Source organism: Prunus avium, chromosome 5 (genome assembly GCF_965620075.1).
Source record: "Prunus avium chromosome 5, drPruAviu1.hap1.1, whole genome shotgun sequence".
Classification (NCBI taxonomy): Eukaryota; Viridiplantae; Streptophyta; class Magnoliopsida; order Rosales; family Rosaceae; genus Prunus; species Prunus avium.
The window spans coordinates 15,945,156-15,965,898 of record NC_142288.1 but is presented as its reverse complement, the minus strand read 5'-3'; the positions used below and the strand labels follow the sequence as shown (position 1 = coordinate 15,965,898).

The following is a 20,743-nucleotide window of genomic DNA, read 5'->3' as shown; positions in this document are numbered from 1 at the left end:
CACCTCAATTCGTACTTGAGACATAGAAGTTGATAAAAGAGAATCTATTTTGCCAAAGTTAGGCACAAAACGGTTTTCACATACATTGTTAAGGTGTTATGGGGTTCAAACCTAAGACCACTGATCTTTAAGTCAATGTTCTTTTCCATCGGTGATAAAAGAGAAATTATTAAGAATGCATAAATTGTAATCTTTTACAATGTAGATGTAGTTATGGTCAACGGGGTCTAAGTTCTAATTCAATAAAAAAAGGTATTGACTTACAGACTAGTAGTCTCAAGTTCGAAACCCCATGACACCTCAATAATGAGTGTGTGTGTGTGAAAAGCCCCTCTCTCCTATAGTTTAGACTATCGCTTGTGCTATAAAAAAAAATGTGATTATGCTATTAGCAAGGGACCACTAATTATGAGAAATTGACGATAAATGGGTGGTTATTTTGAATGTTAATTAGTTGATGTAAAAGCATTGTAAAGGCCTCTCAAATTGAATTGTGTCATAGTGGGGTGGGGATATTTTGATTAACCAATTAAACACATAGAAAAATGGAAAACAGAATTAGTGAGATTAGGAATTAGGACAAAAGTTTGATTAGGACAAGAGAGTACAGAGACACCTCAAAATACGTGAATTAAAAAGAGAAAAACAATACATGTCATGTTCGTGTCGCATAAATAAATAAAAATAATTAAAGCAAAAAAAAAAGAATAAGTATGCCCCCAAAACCAAATCACAAATAATGAAACGACAATAAAAGCTTTAAATAATAGAATGGAAGAAGAAAATTCAAAAAAGAAAAAAAAAACAGAAGAAATATTAGAATATGAGAAATGATAAGACCGAAGAGGGCAAGAAAATGAAAGGGAAATAAAAAGGAAAGAAGGAGGTGGGTTCCTTGCACCCAACGCATCTCTCTCAGGCTCGGGTTTAGGTTCGGGTTCGGACTCAGGTGCGGTGAAGACTTCGTGAGGATAAGAACGACCCGTCCCTCTCTCTCTACTCTCTCTCTCTAACGCCATCTACCACTCTATACAAGAACCCATTCCCTTCCCTCACCGCCTCCACTCTTGCTTCTATTAACCTAAAAAGCCCTTCTCTTTCTCTCTCTAAAAGCTCCCTCTTTTCTCATTACAGCTCTCCTTCTCTCTCTACTTCTCTCTCTGTTTCTCTCTGTTCTCGTTTCTCAACATTGATCAGAAGAGTGTTTTCTCTTGTTCATTCAAGCTGGCGATCGAAAATCAAGACACGACTGTTAGGGAGATCAAGCCCAAGAGCAGGAGAATCATGGTAAAAACCAGTCTTGTTTGTTCTCATTGTTATTTGCTTTTCTGGCTCTTGTTTCTCTTTGCATTCAAATTTTGGGTTCAATGCTCTGTTTTGTTTGGTTCAAATTTTCAACTCTCTGGATTTTCACTGTGTTTTCTCTTAGATTCTCTTGGTTATCTTTCTGGGTTTCTTCATTTTCATTCTTCTAACACTGATACTTGATTGACTTTTGAATAGGGTGCAGGCGGTCCTGATGAGGAGGACAACAGGTGGCCGCCATGGCTGAAGCCTCTGCTGAAAGAGAGCTTCTTTGTTCAATGCAAGCAACATGCCGATTCTCACAAGAGTGAATGCAACATGTACTGTTTGGATTGCATGAACGGTCCTCTCTGCTCTCTGTGCCTCTCCTACCACAAAGACCACCGTGCTATTCAGGTAATTTTCAACAGCTAAACAGAGTCCACCAATTCTTAGAATCTTGTGCTTACCAAATTGGGCATCTGGGTCACATTGGGGTTCTTGTTCTCTCAATCATTCCCATTAAAGTTCTTCCTTTTTTGCCTTTTTCTGATAAAAATCTCACTTTCCCAAGTTTTGTTTTGGGACCAGAAATTAAGCCAAAGGGAAAATTTTGTTTTGATGATGAACTGTTTGTTTTGGGTACAAATTTTGTCACGCATATTGTCTGAATCCCAATTTTGGGTCATGAATTTCACATGGGCTTGCTCAGTTTTTGCTTCATTACAGCTATAAATCATAGATTTCTAATGGGTTTTGCTCAATTTGTTGATTTGAATGACAGATAAGGAGGTCCTCATACCATGATGTGATTAGGGTCAATGAGATTCAGAAGCATCTGGACATCAATGGAGTCCAAACCTACATTATCAACAGTGCAAAAGTTGTTTTTCTGAATGAGAGGCCTCAGCCTAGGCCTGGCAAAGGAGTCACAAATACCTGTGAAGTCTGTGAACGCAGCCTCCTAGATTCCTTCAGATTCTGCTCTCTTGGTTGCAAGGTAAATAATACAATGTCCCAATCCCCGATTTTGTTTTCCCTTTGCACTGTTTGGTTGCTCTGAAAACCAGAGAAAATTTCAGAGGGAAAGAGCCCTCTTGCCCCTTGTTTTTGTCTCCAAGCAATCAAACCCAATCAGCTCTTAGTAAATGTCATTCATTTGGTTGGTTAGTCTGAGTTTGACTTTTCCATTGCCCTTGTAGTCCATAGACTACAATCATAGAGAGTTGATGTCACACTTTGAAATCCTTACCGTTTTATTTACTTTTCCTTCCATTTTCTTACCAACCAAACAATCCGTAAGTGTGAACAAGCTGAATTGGGAATCTGGGTCATTGGGTCAGCCCTACATTTTTAAAATCAGCCATGGAAATCCAATTTGGTTTTTAATTCCTTCTGTTAGGTGTAATTTGCTACAACAAGTACTAATAATTCTTTGCAATGATCAATCTCAGATTGTGGGGACATCGAACAATCCCCAGAAGATGAAGCATTCAAAGGCAATGGGGTCTTCTGATTCAGAGGACTCGTACAGCAGCAGCAGCCATGGAAGGTCCAAAAGCAGCAACAAGATCCAGAGCTTCACACCCTCAACACCACCCCCAACTTCTGTTAATTACAGAACGGCCAAGAGGAGGAAGGGCATTCCCCACAGAGCACCCATGGGAGGACTAATTATAGAATATTAAGATTAAGCCCTGTATTTGTAGTTTATTACCCTAAGGCCCCACTTATACAAAGTAGTTTTCACAATGCCCCTCCAATTACCAGAGCTTTTTCACCAAAAGGCCTTGTTTGGAGCCCAAAAAAAAAAAAAAAACCGCCCCACTTAGCTTTCTAGTATTGTACATAGAAGCCGAGCCAATATAGGAAAAAGAAGTGCAAATGCTGGGAAAGTTGGACAATAAGACAAAAGCAAAGGTGAAGGACTGGGAAACTGGACGGTGGACAGTCAGAGGAGGACGAAGATGCAAAAAGAAGGGAAAAAATAAGTCTTTTTTTTTTTTATTACTATTTTACAAGTCTTTGGAAAATATAGGATGGTTGCTAGGGTTTGTGATTATACATAAGTTTTGGATGAAGATGTAAATAGTGGGTTTTTATTTATAGAGGGTTTAGGGAGGTAGGAAAAGTCAATGTACTCCTTTGATGGTATGGGGATGTCTGTATATGGAAAGTGAAATAATAGATTTTATAATTTGTAATTTTTTTGCAGTGTTTTTATTATTATTTCCGCTTTTAGAAGTTTTTGACCAGCGCTTGTAAAAAGAAAATACCAAAGAGAAGTGGGTCCCAAGCCGGCCGCCTCGTGTGGGTTGGGTTATGATGACGGGGCTTTCTGTCACAGACTGAACACGTGTACGACGCGGATTGGGGGTGGGAAAGCAATGGTGGTCTTGATCCTCGGAATCATAAAGAGTCCTCAGCCGCCCTCCGTTTTTATCATGTATATATATATATAAAATATTTTGGTCAGAAAGTTCAGAAAGGCGGTTCCTTTAGCAAATTGGTTTACGGAACTTGTGGGCCCATCCGTGCAGTGAAATGTGGCCGTAGGATCGAGCGTGCACGGTGATGTTGGCTTGATGGGTCACTTATGGGCAATCATGGTGGGGCCCGTAACAAAGACAGGAAATGCTTTTGTGAATATCTTTTTAGCTTATAGTTGGAGTGAATTATTGTGGATGGTTGTCAATGTGTTTATACCATAAAACATGAACATTGTATATAATTGATCAAAAACTACACCACCTTTGTGGTTTGATGTTCGAGGACGAATGCCAACTTTGCCCATCTCTCTCTCATTTTGGCATGCTTGGTGATTTTAGATATTTGAAATTTACGCAAGCGACATTGATTTGATCGTGTAATTATGATGATTCAAGAAAGATTTATATAAATCGAGAAACATCTTGGATGTTGTATGTAAATTTGGAAATGTAAAGTCACATTTATAACCCTTTTACATATCCGGGAATGTAAATGTGGTTTTTCCTCGAATGGGAGGAGATAATCATTCCGAAGGGTTGCAATTGCCCATCTTTTATTAACTGCTCCGCCCTTTTTACTTTTGCATCACTAGGTGGGGTCCACAAGTTGGAATGTAAAATCAGATGCAATTGTGCAATTATTTTTTTATATATATATATATATTTTTTTTGTAACTTCCGGTGATTATGCATCTTTTACATCTACCCATTGAAGCATTTTCCGATAAATTTGGATCTAAATTTAGTATGCATCCCCATATGCATACAATCAATAAAGTTGCTCTAAATTTTCTCTGACTCGCTTTGGATATTTCTCACGTGTTTCTCAGACCTAAAAATTATTACATCCTAGACTAGAATAAAAAAGTAAATATTTCACCTGCTTGGAGACCTATTGGTTTTTATTTTTTATTTTTTTTGGGGGACAAGAAGGACCTACTGGTCATTTAACCAGAAAGCATATCTGTTTAGATACCTTCCCCATATTGTTTTGGTTAGGTTTAAGTTTAACGAATTAAAAATAAACGAAGTAAAATTTTACCCTGTTGGTCATTATTGTTTGAATAAAATAAAAGGCCGCCTAAACCATACAAAAATCCATGAAACAAAATGAAATGATCATTTTGCCTTTAAATTAGACAAAAAATGTAACAAATATCATAACAAGACCAATGATACGCAACGACGTAAAATCGAAGTTCTACACGAGCCAATTATCGAGTTTAAGACTCTAAGGACCAAAATACAACTCGGGCATAAGTTAAGGTACTATTGCACCAGTCTATATACATAGTAGATGTACAGGTATTTGATAATCAATGACCATAAAAGGTGTCTCTCTCTGCTCATGGATAGAAAGGAAAAAACTATGTGCACCACGTGTACCATAGCCTGAGTACCCTAACCTTATTCTGCATACTGCCCTTTTTTTTTTGGATCAATCGTTGGTCTTCTTAAATCTCTTTTGTCCTCTCCTATGTTTTTTTAGTTTTTCTTTTTTCTTTTCTAAATGTATAATTTTGTCTTTCTAATGCACAATTTCATACAATTCAGGTGTGGACGGGTTGAGTTGTTATTCAGGTTGAACTTCACAAAGTTGAAACGATCAATGTAGACTCAATTTGTGCCAAACTCTTCTACTAATTTCAATAGTTTTCGCTGAATTGACAAAGATTAAAACAAAAACTGATAAAAACTGTCAAGTTAAAACATAACATATACTATCGATTTTGGATTGTAAATAAAAACAAACTTGTAACTCATACTGTCACTCAATCCAAGTCGAACATGTCCAAGTGAAGAAGCAGGAAACCATTCTAATAAGAAAAGAAAAACATAATTTAATGTGTGATTGATGATGTGTACGCGTGGCATTGGTACACCTTTCATATTGGAGCTTACATAATTTGTTAACCAGATTTTTTCAAGCCTAACTTTTTTGTGTTTTCAATTCTTCTGTCCAAAAAGAACAACTTTCGATTTTTCAGTAAACATCTTTGAAAAAAAAAGGAAAAAAAAAAAGAAAAAAAAAAGTAGAAGGCTGGAAGAAGCAGCGGACAACGCAAGAGGTGACACGTGGCTGTCAAACCGACTTTTTCGGTATATGATATTTTTCATTTGTCGAAGTGCAGCAGAGATTGACACGTTGCATTTTTTTTTTGTTGCTGCAAGGTGGAATGTGACTCATGTGCCCGTATCATCCTCTCTCACATTGGGTGAAATGTACGCTGCCACGTGGCAGTGAAAGTTCCAGCAACTTTCTATTTCTTTCTTAATAGTCTGTCAAGACGAGAGCCGCGGGAAGGAACATTCATGTAGACTTCAAAAGCCTAAACTGGGAAAGAAAAAGCTTTGATGGTAGTGTGGTGGGTCCCAGATCGGTCTCAACTTTCTACTGTTGTTGCCTACCATTTGCTAGGCAACTAGGGGGGGGTCCTGACTTGAATATAGGGATGGCAGGCTGGTTTTGGGACCGGCCGGGTATGCCAATACCGTCCCCGTTCTCACTCCAATCCCTGCCACCATACTGTATAAGAATTTTCGGGGAATCTCCATCCTTTTTCCTGTACCCATTAAGGGGCTACTTTCCAAATCCACCCCAAATCTCTGATTTTATTTTTTTGATTAAAAATATATATATATATTCAAGTTTGTAGAGTGGAGCCCATCTTTACTCAAATCACTCAATTAGAGCCATATTAAAAGGGGATAATAGGGAATCGAAACCCTAAAGATTGGAATTATGATGACAACGCTACTTTAGGAGAGTGGCTCGGTTGCATAGTTCATGGATTAAATCGAACCCACTTCGGAGATTCCATGTGTTTCCAAAGTCACAAGTTAATTCAAGTGTTGATATAATCAGGGTAATTCATGATAATAACAACGACATTTTCAATGATGCTGAGGGGAAACAGTGGATGTCGGTAATCCCTACCTTTTATTTCAGCATCATTTTCTATTCCGACCTCAAGTGATGCTCTAGTAACCAACGACTGTAGACAGCATTGCACGTGACCTCCTACCAATTTTGATGAGAATCTTTTCTGGGTTTTGTAATGGCACCACATATAATTCAACAAACCCAACAGCCAACAACAATAAACTAAAGTATTTGTTTGACTGCTAAAACATTCTAGATATAATAATGAGACTAATAAATCCCAATGACCAAGTTAATCTGAAAAATCAAAGCTTGACAAAGTATAGTAGCACGGGAAAAATTATAAAGGTGTGGATGAAGCAAACTTGCTTTTGTGCATCCACTTCAAAGTTTTATTTTATTTTCTAGCCAAAAAAAAATAAAAAGACGAACTACAAAAGATCCCCCAAACTAAAAAAGTGAGGTCCACATCTTCGACATCAACGTTTAAAAGATTTGTTAACGGTTCGGCTAATAGTGAGGCAATTGTAAGTTTTTCGGGAATTTGAGTATGTCACTGTGTGAATTTAAACATGACCCCATAGTTTAAGGTTCTTTTGTTAGTTTGTACAATAAAAAAGGGTCTCTGTTTTTGTTTTTTTATTTAATTTTTTCCACAAACACAAGCAATTAGTGGACTTGCATTGTTTTTGCTACAACTTGGCAGCTCACGAAAGGCCACGTGCCGACTAAACACACTAAACCCACACGTGCGTTGCTTTTCTTCACATAAAACACGAGCCCTATTTACTTAATAAATTTTTTTTTAGCATATTTATTTCTCGCATAATCCATCATCCCTGCTATTTTATGACCCAAAATAATTATAATTCACATGTTCTCTGTGCTACTAGAATTTCTTTTCGGAATCTATTCTCATCTGGAGTGCAAATATTTATTAACAAAAAAAAAAAAACATTTTAGTATAGTATTATTAATGGCATTTCTTCATAATGCTGAGAGAATCTCTTCATTTATGGTCAATTAGTTTTTAGGTAGAATGTTTATATTCTCCCATGTGCTCCTACATTTATATTATGCGTAAAAATACTCTACACATGAGGGGGAGTGTTGAGAATATCTAACATTGGAGATGGAAGTCTAACATAAATAGCATAAAAGATCTTGAGCCTCTCCACCAATTATTTTTGAGTTAGATGGTCACGTTCGTTCTAACACAAGAAAGTATATAATGCTCACCACATTATTAAAACTATGTTTTGACCTAGTAAACGACTGATTTTGGCCTAAACAACCCGTAAATGTGACCGACAAACATAACTAGGAATGGCCCTTGGTGAATCTCATTTTTTAATAAAAATTTTCTGGATTTAGTGTTGAATGACATTTTTTTTTTTGGTTACATTGGAGGAAAGAAACCCCACTGGGGTTCGATCCTGGGTGCCATGGGGGGAAGGGGGAATCCACCACCACTGTGGTGGGAACCCATTGGCGTTGAATGACATTTTGATCTCATCAAAAACTAGAAATGGTGATTAATTGGTGGATCACATTTCGATCTCATCAACATAAAATTGGCTAAAAGGTAAGGAGGAAATGAATTTAAAACGCAGCATAATTTTTTTTCATGTTGGTGGTGGCCATGTAGGAGGAGCACACAAGAAAAGACTAAAGACTAAAAAGAGTTGGGTGGATGGATATGAATCTCTCTCCACTATCTCTACTTTTCTCTTCATGAGTTGATTTTGCTTCTTCCTTTTGATGCCAAGCTCATCACACCCTCTTCTTTTTTCCCCAAAATAATCAAAAGGTTCCCAATCCCAACTTTATATTATATACAAATCCATGATTATATCATACATGAGAACACATTATACATGAAATCAATGTGATTCTCTACCATGCAATAAAGCCATGCGTTTTGGATCTTGATGATCACCACAAACCCTAATGTTTTTTTTTTGACCTATATGCAAATATGGGCCCCACTCTAATCAAGTTGCCTAAGCCATGATGCAAGTGGTTTACCAGATCTTATCTGATGATAGATAAAGCAAATGAGCCTGAATCACACCAAAACCGTGCTGATGATCTAATTTCTGATTAATTTTTTCCTTAATTGTGGGCCATTAGCAGCTCAAATGCTTAGCTTGGATTGGCTAATGTTGTGTCAGGTCACCAGCATTACCTGATCTTTTCGGATTGAATGGTTACTTCTTCTAGAAATCATTTTCATCAAGAGATTTTCCACCATATCTTTAATGTCTTGGCCACCACTTCAAACCGTTTAATTGCAAGAGAGGTTCAAGAGCAGAGTTTGTCTAAACAAATCTGTGCAAGAAATTATTTATGGCATGTTCATCAATTCTTGTTTTGGGTGTGCAAGTGTGTTTTTAGAAAGGATGCAAACGAAGAAACAAGGGTCTACGATCAAGTTTTCTTCCTAAATTGTTAGAATAACCTATTTACGTGACATAATTGATTCACATGGTATAACCTATTCATGTGTTATTACATAAATGAACGATACAGTTGCTATTTCCCACATTTAGGGAGTAATATAAAAAAATGTATATATCTACTCATATTATAACACATAGACAAGTCATAACACGTAGACGTACTCAACACCACATTATAATCACTCTAATTTGTGATCACAATAACATTCTATTAAACCTTAGTAGCTAGGATGAAGATAGGGAAATAGTCCAAAATATGCCGTGTAAAAGTGAAAGGATAAGGATGCTCCATTTTGGCATCTGATATTCCAATCCCAAAGAGAGCATATAATACAAAATAATGCTCCAAGCAACTGAATATCTACAATCTATATCTTCTTGTTTAAATTTCTCCCCCATCTAGAAAGGAAAAGAAAAAGGAAAAAGAAAATACTATAAAAATGGAAAGTTGGAGTTTGAACTGAATTAATCCATGGGCCAAGCAGCAGGTGTGGGTGGAATGGGGTGGGCCCATTAAAATCAACAAACAGAGGAAGAACAAAGAGGATAAGAACTCTGCTAGCGAGTTGCTTTGCTGCTACAGCATGACGTTAAGTGACTCTTGGATATGTCAAAGCAGTTAAAATGTGTGATGCAAACCATCTTCAACCCCACACACCCCTTGTTTTATGGGGTCACATTCCAGTCTGAAAGAAACTGTCGCTCATGGAGCACAACTTGGAGGGGTCACATTCCTGCATATTGATTTAATAATAGTCTGAAAGCTTCATTTCATAGCACCTAATTTTCAGAGTAATACTTTGAGTGGGGACTCTTTGTCATGTAGCAAGTATTTGACGAGTCGCAAATACTGATATTTTTTTGGGAGTATAAACGATACACACACAACTATGATGTCGTGGGAATTCGAATCTAAGACCTTTGGTCTGCAAGTAAAGGCAATTTCCCACTCGGTTAGACTCCGTTGACCGCAAATACTGATATTTTAAAAACATAATATGTGTTACAAAATTTTCATTTGATTCTGATTCTGTAACACATGTTATCACTCTGTCACGTGACATAGAAAAGTCTCTGTCCAAGTTTTTCTGCATTGGCAATACTTTATAGTTAATGAGAGATTCACATCTTTACAATTTTTAATTGGGAGATTCACTATTATAACCAATATAGGAGCCCTAATTATAAAAAAAAAACCTATATGAAATGGATTTTAGAAACACACCCAAAATCCATTTACAACATAATAAAAAAGCTTTTAACTTCTTTTAAATTACAAAATTGCCATTGATTCCTTAAAACAAACTCAACCCCAAAATCTCATAAAAAAGCCCAAAACACTCAATAGGACATCGAAGTAATTTAATAATCAAAATTAAAGCTGTCATTTTTTGGGTTTGTTTATAGAAATTAAATAGTATAGGGTTTATTTATATTATTGGTGCTAAGAATGGGTATTTAACTAAATATCTCTTTTTAATTATATTATTATTATGTCTCTTTCAAGTCTACAACAACTTGCATAACTTAGAAAGAAAAAAACTTTTCCGAAGCACACCAATGCCCTAGTTGCTTTTTGGTAAATCTCTCAACTCCCCACCAATACCATGCTGCTTTTTTTTTCCCCTTCTGAATACCATGGTCCTTTGTTAGGGAATAGTTAATTGATTTTTTTAATTTTTTAAATATTTTGAATATTTTTTTTTTATAGTTTTCGGAGGTCATTGTGTTTTGATTCAATTGAGAATAGATGAAGGTGTTTGAAAGAAAGTATTTGGATTGGACAACAAAGCTAAATTTACTAAAGAAAACTAGAAAACATTTGATTTTATGTATGTATTTGAAATAACTAGATTTTTTTTTTTTTGGAGAGATTTAATTTTATTTATTTGAAATTACAAGATGTAGTACATTTGGGATGAATTTAAAAAGACTAAATGTTTTCTTCATTCCCCATCTTATTTAAATCTTTGCATACATGTATTATAGTAGTCTCAATAAACCGTTTAACTATAAATCCTAGATTTGAAATCACTCCATCCAAATAGACTCGGGGTTATTGAATTTGGATTTGACAATAAAGCAAAATTTGTTATATATATATAAAAAAGACACTAATAGATTGAATATATTTGAAATAATTAGATGTAATACACTTGAAATAACTATATGCAATGAGTCATTTGGAATACATTGTTGTCCGAACTACAAAATTGCAATTAAAGAATACATTTTCCTAGTTAGAAGTACATACATAAAAATTCCCAACAGTTTGCTAAAGTTAAACTTATTCTACACTCTTGCACAAATGCTGAAAAGTTTAGCCCACTCTGTCGTACCACATCTATTTCTTCGAGTATGAGGCTTTTCCTTTGAGCTTTCAATAAATAAAGGAGTATTTAATCCAAATAGAAAGGAAGGTTCTAATGACACGCTGCAATTCAGAGACAACAGAAAAATGTAGACCATTAAGAAAAGCATGCACGTAGACCTTTGAGCCAAATGAAATACATGCCTTGCAAACCAGCAAGGTCCAAACTCAAAGTAGAAACAAAACAGAACAGGGATACTCAAAACCAAACTTAATAGCTCCATTGTAAGAACCCGGATCTAGGTTTACGTGCTATATCGCTAATATCGGAGATAAACACCTAAGTACAGCAGATGATGCATGGTTATTAGATTGATATATGGAGTGGATGTTGAGTGTAAGAGGGTCTGAGTTGCTATTGTGAGATGAGATGTGACTTCTAATAATAAACCACCTAGTTTGTGTTTCAGACCAGAACGTTTTGAGTTTTCTATCTGAAGGAGCCACGAAATGAAGAAAAGACAGAGAAAAGGAGAAGCCAGATCCTTCTGTCACTGTTTTGCCGTTTTGTTTTCTAATAACTAGGCCATGTTTGATAGGGAGGATTAGATTGGACTAACTTGGACTAGCAAAATGCTTAGATTTCATGTGCCATCAAGGAATAGTATGGGTGTTGTTTTCTAACTTGGAGGATTATGATGGACTATTCATGAGAGGTTCATGCCTAAACTTATCCCTACTAATCCCACTTCAAGGGGATTAGTGGGGATAAGTTTTAGACATCAATCAATCTCAAATGAATTGTTCACCTTAATCCTCCAAGTTACAAGACAACACCCACATTCTTCCTTGATTGCACATGAAATCTAAGCATTTTACTAGTCAAGCTAGTCCAATCTAATCCTCCCTATCAAACATGGTAGGGTTTTCTTTTGTCTGAATCTAATCAAATGAAAGGTTCCCTTTGGATCAAACAGTTAATATACGGGGTAAATTTGATAAACACGGTGCAACCTAAATATGTCTTCTCAGAATCCTTCAAAATGGAGGACATAAGCCCAACAATCATACCTAACCAATTAAAAGACAAATAAACAGAAAGTCTTAAAGGGAAGAGCATATATACCTTTCAGGTGAAAACCCAAAGATAAGTTGTTTGTGGGTTTCTAAACTCTAGGCCCGTCAAACTAATTCACTGTAAAACCCAGCAAACAGATTAATCTTTAAGAAAAATCACTCAAGAAACCACTAATAACACCAACATGCATGTGGACCTGTAGCTCTTCTGATCTACAAAATTAGACAAACCCCCCGGTTGAGAAAATTGAATACCAACCAAATTTTCTTTCACATAAATGTGGACCTGTAGAAAGAAAAATACATGTAGCAACTTATTTATTCTGAAAAACTGAACAGGAAAGAAGTTGAGCAAATTGAACAAAAGAGATAACCAGAATGAAAACACACAGAGAAGAAAGACAATGAAAGAGTATTAGTACACAAAGTTAACCAATGGGCATTATAGAAACAAAATCTATATTATCAAGTTCATTTAATCCTTAGGATAGAGAATTTAAACAAGCATTTTCGTTGACCCGTCACTGACACCATAAAAACTACAGCTAGGACTATAAATCCATTTCTCAAACTCATACAAATAAAAAACTACAGTAATTTTAAAGGAACAAGGAAGGAGATAAGAGAGAAATTTCATCTCACAGTTTTAGGATTCTGCTTTTTGTAGTGACCACCATCTCCTTTACAACTTCAGAAGAATCAGCATACCAGTACATAAAGAATGGCACGCCTATGTGGGTTCTCCGGATCTGCACATTTAACAAACAACAATCCCTATTAAAGGAACCAAAGTTGGATTTCAAGTTAAAGAAGGGAACTGGTTCCAACATTGAATGATGCAACACGGTTTTCAACTTGCTATGAAAACATTAGATAATTCAAAATACTAACTATGATGAGAAATTATACTCAACAAGTAGACAGACAAAATAAAGGCGCCTTAAAAATGAGATTGCTCGAAACAATACATCACTCGGTTCATATAGAAAAAGATAATAAATAATAAATGTAAAACTCAAGAACATGAATTCTTTTTGTTTCGGAATGGCATACCATGAACACACAACCGATATCAGTATTAAAATTGCATCAAACCTGATGAGTAGATCCTATGATCATTACAAAAACATTGCATGCCACATGCTAATGTTGAAGAAGAGATTATAGCAACCTCTATCCACACTACAAGCATGTCAATACCCACCTTCCACAAAATAAATTACTGTCATTAGCTTTACCTTGAAAATTTCTCTACAACTATAGAACTAGCAGTTTCAATGCCAGCAACAAAAAAACCGAGTAGTTTATGGCAGATATTTAGTATATCGTACTATTCATTCAGCACAATAGTGCAGGAAACACATCAATTAAACAGGAAGACCTTCCCCAAACCAATTTACCATGCCAAGTGCTTGGTAAAGAAAAAAAAACAGATTGTTTTAAACTTTCCTTGGACGCTTCTTAGGCCAACGCCGAAGTTCGGAAAGATAAAAGCTCTCTCATGCTTCCTTTTTCTTTTTCTAAACTTTTCAGTACACAATCTGTTATCCAAACTTTAGTTCATAATTCATAACCCTTTTCAAGAAAATCTACACATTAGTCAATATTTACATATAAAAGTCTCATCTCATACGTTGTGCATATCCCACAAACCTATCAAATTTAACTTTCCAATATATATGAGTTTGACTCTTTTTCCCTAAATGATAAAGGGAAATTCTAACCAAAATAGGTTTTCCACTAATCTCACAAATTTACCCAAATGTTGACTACTCCTCCCAGATGAAAAACCCAAATAGAGATAAGAACAAACACAAAGACATATTTATATACAAATTTTCTCTTGCCAAATATTAGCATGCTATGTTTTCAGACTCAATCTTGAGTGTGAACTATACATTCAAACAAGAATCCACCTACTAAAAAGTCCAAACTGACAAGCTGATACCATGACATGCAGGATTGATTGGCAGGAGAACAATTGCATATGTATATAATACATATAGGTATATTGATAGAAACCGTACCCTGTTCAGCCAACCTCTTGGAAAGGAACCACTAAAACACTTATCATACCCTGCTAAACAACACATTGCATTGGAAAGGCCCTTTGTTCACTGAAATAAATCAAAGAATCAGATCAAGAGTAAAGTAAGAGAGACAAAAATCCGATAAATGTTGTGTGTAATTTGGGGTTAAGGTTCCCCACTTCTGACCAATTTTGGGTAATTTGGTTAGACTAGAAAAAAAAACCCAGATATTTTGAAAGGAAAAATCAATGGCGAAGAATCGAAGATTAAGGGTGCTGCGACCATGAATTTGAGAAGAGTCAATTGACGATGGTTGTGAGAGGTCTGTGGTGATGGGTGCTTGGTGGTAGACGAGAGAGGAGATGAAGTGGGGAATGGCTTCCTAGAGAGGGGAGCGGGCCGGGCGGCAGCGGCGGGGCTGTAGGGAAGCACTGAGAAGTGAAACTGACCATTTTTTGATCGCTGAATTAGATATCAGAATGGTGCTTGGATTTTTTTTCAAAACACCATTTAAGAAGTTTGTAATAAAAATCACCCAAAAAAACTTGTTTAACCGTGCTCTAAACAAGAATGCTTTATTATAAATGTAAAAAAACTCTTGTTCTTACCCTTTAGTTGACAATACTTGAATCTTGTTTCTGTACTCGTGCAGATGTCTTTGAAATGCAAGCACATCTGACATGACATCCTCAAAATACATACATATCCAATAGGACAATGGTGACCTGAAATTTGTGCAATGGACAGCATTGCAATCAAGTAGGAAGGAGGGGGAGGGGCTGAAATGGTAATGGAATTATAGGGTCCACAATTCGCATGAGAAGTATTTTCACCTGAAATCAAGCCAAAAAAAAAAGGAAAAGGCAATGCTTCATTGCCTCAACTCTTCTTAGTTTCCTCTGTTTAAAGCTCAGAGTAGCCTTACCTACCCAAATTATAAATCCACCCAAGAAGGTACACTCGTACAGGACCTGTTCAAAGAAGCATCAAAACTGGAAGGTAGGACTTGTAACAGACGTACTCAAAGAAGCACCACCAATGCTTAGACGTTACAAGGAATTCCTCTAGTCTGACTCACTATTAAAGATGTCCTGCTGCTTGGTCCATTGCAGCTCCATGAGTCTTGCAGCCTTCAAGGAAACTACGCCATATAATGACATTTGGTGGGAAGGGCATGTTGGAAATCACAGTCTCTGCTTCCGTAACATGTCCACATTTAGCCAACAAGTCAACCATGCAATGGTAATGATCCATTTCTGGTTCAACACCATAATCCATTTTCATTTTCCCAAATAACTCCATCCCATCTCTCACTAAGCCGCCATGCCTGCAAGCTGTAAGAACTGCGGTAAAAGCTACTCCATCAGGCTTAAAGCCCAAGAGTATCATTTCTCTGAATCGTTCTAATGACTCATGAACATAACCATTAAGTCCAAGTGCAGAAATTAGAGCTGTCCATGTGATTAAATTTTTTTCTTTTATTTCTTCAAAGATTTTCACTGAGCTGTCCATGCTACCACATTTCCCATACATGTCAATTAAAACGTTGCATGCAAATGTGTCACAAGAACTGAAATCTATCTTAATGATATAACCGTGAAGAGAACTGCCCAAAGAAAAATTGCAAAGTTTTGTGCACACACTTAGAAGGCTGACAAACGTATAATTGTCGGGGAGGACTTGAATCAAATGCATCTGTTTGTAAAGCTCAAATACCTCTTCATAATAACCGCTGCGGGCACAAGCTGCAATCACAATGTTCCAGGATACAATGTCATGTTTTTCATGTAGAGAAAGCAATTTTAGAGTTTCATTATATCTCCCAATTCTGTTATAAATTCCAGCAATGACATTAGAAGGAACTGCAGCAAGAAGACCATCAGAATCTGTGAGAAAGACCAGGACATGAGATATGAGACCATTTTTGGCATATGAGGTTATAAGAGAGCTCAACACATACTCGTGTTTCTGAAATCCCATTCTTACAATTAAGCAATGCAGCTGCTGGAGCTCTAATGCCAATGATGACTTAAGCGCAGCTGAAAATGAGAATTCGTTAGGTCGGTAACCTAAATGAAGCATTTCTTGCAGTAAGAGTATGGATGCAGGGGAATAATTATTAGAGTAACCCAAAATCAAAGCATTCCAGCAAACCACATTTTTCACATAGATCTCATTAAAACAGCGTTGGGCACTTTCCAAGTTATCACATTTAGCATAAAAATCAACCAATGCACTACCTACAAAAACATTAGATTCCAAACCATGCTGGATTATCTTAACATGAAAGGACTCTCCATAGAATGGAATCTCCAAATGCGTACAACAGTTTATAAGGCTAACAAATGTGGTCTCAGTAGGCAAAACTCCATCCATGGACATTTTAGTAAAGAATTCTAATGCTTTTTGAGGTCTATCAGTTTTTGCTACCGCACCAATCATAGTATTCCATGATACAACATCCAGAAAAGTCACCTCTTCAATAATTTTCTCAGCCAAGCATATGCCAGTGCACTTCATATACATACTTATAAGAGAGTTCACCACTGGAACTTCACACTTAAACCCATTTTTTATGACTAAAGCATGCAGTTGTTCCCCAAATTCAAAGTCTTGCTGGCATGACAATGCTGAAAAAACACCCACAAAAGAACCTTCAGACAAAGTACAATGCATCCTCACTAGTTCCCGAAATAAAAACACACAATTTTCAGCAAAACCGTGATTTCCAAGCAAATATATCAGTGAATTCCATGTTACCAAGCTCTTACAAGGCATATCCTCAAATGCCCAAACTGCTTCCTCTAACAACCCATGCCTTCCGTAAAATCCCAACAAACAAGTCCCCACAAAAGCATCTGCATCAAACAGTCCATTCTTTATTACCAAAGAATGCAATTGAACCCCTTGATAAACATCCAATGACCTACATGTCAAAAACCCACCAACCGCATACTGAGTTGGCTCAAACCCACAAACTCTCATCACAGAAAATATTTTCCAAGCTTCCCCTACATACCCACATCTACTATAAGCACTAATTATGATATTATATGACACAACGTTTCTATGAGGCATTTTGTCAAACAAGTAACGAGCAACTGACAATTCCCCAAGTGACGAATATTGAGACATGATACTGTTGTAGACAAAAGTGGGTTGGGTTGGAGACAGACCCATTGTGATGTTGAGAGCATGAAGTTGCTTTGTTGCTCTAAGGGAACGAACCCTTGAGCATGCGTGCAGAAGTTGCAGAAGACGTTTGTGTTGTTTGAGGAAATCTCCATGGAAGCTTATGCTGTCGGTAATAATCAGAGACAGAGCCAGGATTGCAAAATGGGGGTGGGCTGAACCTCCAAACTCAAATTATTCTTTCCGTAAAAAAAAAATTTGTCAAAATTTCACTAGAGTCTGCTTTGTTCCTTTGACTCCCAAATTTATAGAACCTGTTGAAAAGATACAAATGAACTAGGAAACATAAAGTATAGGCACTTCCAAGATACAAACTGAACCACAAACCCAACTATGGTAATCCTCTAAGCGTGACATATTAGATTATCCAAATACTTTTGCAAGCGTTTACCGAGACAACAATTTGAACTACTTAGCAAAATTTCAATACCCTGATATTTAATATATATTCCATTATCAATATTTCGTTTTACATCGGTTACTCGTGTAACATTTTTCAATGAATTTTTTGTGAAGTAACCTAGATGTAAAACTGCAGGTTCCAATGGAAGCAGTTATAGAACACTTCTGTTGTTGTTCAAGCAATTATCAAACAACCTTATAGAATAGTTTGTTCAACACTAAGAAAGGGAAATAATCCCTTAAAACAAAGCAAAACAGATTCCAGGGAGGGCAGTTAGTTTCAAACAAGAAATTTATAAAAAATAATAATAAAATACAGAATACCTTTCTTTGTTCTTGAATAGAAACTTGTTGCAGCACTTAACTGAGATTAAAAAAAGGGTTCAAAATCAGAGAAACCATATATAACAAATTTCACCCACAATATCAAAGCCAAATCACCAACCAAACTCGAGACTCAGTCATAAATTGAACCATAAACAACAAATTCCATGCTCAAAATCAAAAGGAATAATATTAATTGGGAAAAACCCAGATAACCAGACCATATTCGTATATCACCAACCAAGATGAAAAGAAATTAAAAACTGAAAAAGAAATTTTACTTGAGAGGAGAGCAGATAATGGTGTTTTGGTAATGGAAAAGGGGGAAGAAGGAGTTGAAAGAAATTTCTTGTAAGGCTAGGAGTTTAAGAGGGGTGTATTCAATTAAGATTTTAAAAGAGTTAAATGGAGTTATAAAGTTTGTAGAGTTCAATGTAGTTCAATTGATTTCTATCAACTCCATATAGAGTTTGATTGAATTCCTAGATTGATTTTGATGGTGTTTGTTAGAGTTTTATCGTAGATTTTAAAAGGGTTGATTAGAGTTTTAAAATATATATATTTTCTTTTTTTTTGGGTTGTTTATCGTTTTTCTAGATTTTCAAAAGAGAAAAGTACCTTTACAAAAACATTTGAGCTATTGAACTTCCAAATCAATACATCCAATGAAAATTTAGAAAAAAGTGCATCTAATTTGTTCAAATGTGCAACCAAATAAGGATTTATGTCTACATGTTTATGAAAAATGCGCAAAAGTAAAAACATAAAAGTAATTTCATGACAAAAAAATAATAAGTAAACTATAATTCTAAATGCATAAAAACGAATAAGTATCTGCTTCATTGCTCATCTTTGACTCCCGTCATTCATAGCATCTCTCCACATATATGAAGATATCTCAACCCTCCATTGGTTAGCATTCTCGCGTTGTCGTTCTTGGGTTTGAAAAACTTGGTCATAATTATTTCCCTCATTTTCTGGTGATGATGACGATGCTGAATGCTCGTTGTTTTCTTCAATAGGAAATTCATCCTATAACGAATGAAGTAGTCATTACTTAACTTAAAATAAGGGTAAAACCTTGTACTTTCTCTTATTTTAGCTGGCACTGTGGATCCAGGTTTAACCATCATCTCTGGGGCTATTGTGTTTAAGGCCTTCAAAACTTTGTTGAAATTTTTGCTTGTTGTGAAATGTGATCACTCAAATGTGTCACGAGTTTGACAATATCGAGAATTTTGACCAACAGTGAGTAAAAATGTTGCAAGCATTTCTTCAATACAAATAAATCTTATATCATGCAAATGTGTTTTCTCTCTAATGATACCACATAGCTTCAGAAACACATCAGGGTACATCCTATATAGCTGTCGAAAGTGTTGAGGATCCTTATTCAGTACCTTATTTATATAATTGTACCCAATTGTAGAAATTGGGAGTTGAGCTAACGAACGTTCAATATGACCATCATGTATGAGGGCCATTAAAGCATTGAGCACTTGAGCTATTGCTTCTGTTGCCATCAACAATATCTTAATGGTTTCAGAATCATGTTTCTCTAATTCTTCATCGTCCATTTCCTCTTCTTCTTTTTCTTCCTCGATTTCTTCATTCCATAGTACTTCATCTACTTCTTCCATCTCCATTAATAACAAAAAAAATCTGAAGTGCACATATAACATTGTAACACAAGAAAAAAACTATTCAAGAAAAAAAACAGCAACCAAAAAACCATTCAAGAAAAAAAAACAGCAGCAAAAAAAAAAAAAAAGAAGGAAAAGTAGAAACAGCAATTGCTTGGTAATAAGGCAGACGTGCAAACCCTGTTTCATATATCCAAGCAATTGCTTGGTGAAACAACAGCCTAATATATATGATGTGTAAGTATAGGCAGGCAACTCGTGAAACAGCAGCCTAATATATGACGGCAACAATAACTATTCAACTATTCATACATGATGTGCATCGAATACAAGCAATAGTAATTGCTTGGATATATGATGATATATAGCAACATCAATTATTCAAGCACTAGAAAGCATAGAAAAAAGAAGAGATTTTTTACCTCCACTTGACAAGCACACGCGTTCAAGGACTAGAAAGCGTAGAGTACGTTCAAAGTTTCTAGGGTTCACATAAGATTTGTTAAAGCCTTTTGTATTTATACTTACCACTTTATTTTCTAACGAAATTGGGCAACTTATTAATTCCTTCAAAATAAATTACTTTTTGAATACACCCAAATTTTATTTGACTTTTAAAAAGTCATAATTGAATACACCTAGATT

At 35.9% G+C, this 20,743-nt stretch overlaps 2 protein-coding genes across 10 annotated transcripts; one reads left to right on the top strand and one right to left on the bottom strand.

Annotated features, from left to right (window-relative positions):
• The first annotated feature begins 1,018 nt into the window (after nt 1-1,018).
• LOC110768582 (protein RGF1 INDUCIBLE TRANSCRIPTION FACTOR 1) lies at nt 1,019-3,488 on the top strand. The gene is made up of 4 exons (XM_021972368.2): nt 1,019-1,287; nt 1,504-1,701; nt 2,069-2,284; nt 2,739-3,488. The coding sequence occupies exons 1-4, from the start codon at nt 1,285-1,287 to the stop codon at nt 2,970-2,972; spliced, it is 651 nt and encodes a 216-aa protein (XP_021828060.1). The 5' UTR covers nt 1,019-1,284; the 3' UTR covers nt 2,973-3,488.
• Nucleotides 3,489-11,226: 7,738 nt separating this feature from the next.
• Nucleotides 11,227-18,980, bottom strand: LOC110768580 (Pentatricopeptide repeat (PPR) superfamily protein). Of its 9 annotated transcripts, XM_088253283.1 has the most exons (9): nt 18,456-18,980; nt 17,714-17,983; nt 17,309-17,395; nt 15,146-17,167; nt 14,535-14,624; nt 13,603-13,711; nt 13,150-13,256; nt 12,557-12,793; nt 11,228-11,553 (listed from the first exon to the last, which is right to left on the bottom strand). In XM_088253283.1, the coding sequence occupies exons 2-4, from the start codon at nt 17,715-17,717 to the stop codon at nt 15,618-15,620; spliced, it is 1,641 nt and encodes a 546-aa protein (XP_088109409.1). In that variant the 5' UTR covers nt 17,718-17,983; nt 18,456-18,980; the 3' UTR covers nt 11,228-11,553; nt 12,557-12,793; nt 13,150-13,256; nt 13,603-13,711; nt 14,535-14,624; nt 15,146-15,617. The 9 variants fall into 9 exon arrangements, with proteins under 9 accessions (XP_088109406.1, XP_088109405.1, XP_088109404.1 ...); XM_088253280.1 differs by having other exon boundaries at nt 11,227-11,553; nt 12,557-12,625; nt 12,705-12,793; nt 15,146-17,983; nt 18,456-18,979; XM_088253279.1 differs by having other exon boundaries at nt 11,227-11,553; nt 15,146-15,262; nt 15,371-17,983; nt 18,456-18,979.
• Between the last annotated feature and the right edge of the window lie 1,763 nt (nt 18,981-20,743).

What these genes read in the sequence shown, in the direction of transcription:
- LOC110768582 (XM_021972368.2), top strand. An exon ending in AAGACCACCGTGCTATTCAG is followed by an intron (nt 1,702 to 2,068) that starts GTAATTTTCAAC and finishes TTTGAATGACAG; the next exon opens with ATAAGGAGGTCCTCATACCA. An exon ending in TCTGCTCTCTTGGTTGCAAG is followed by an intron (nt 2,285 to 2,738) that starts GTAAATAATACA and finishes GATCAATCTCAG; the next exon opens with ATTGTGGGGACATCGAACAA.
- LOC110768580 (XM_088253280.1), bottom strand. Translation starts at nt 17,717, where the DNA reads ATGGGTCTGTCTCCAACCCAACCCACTTTTGTCTACAACAGTATCATG.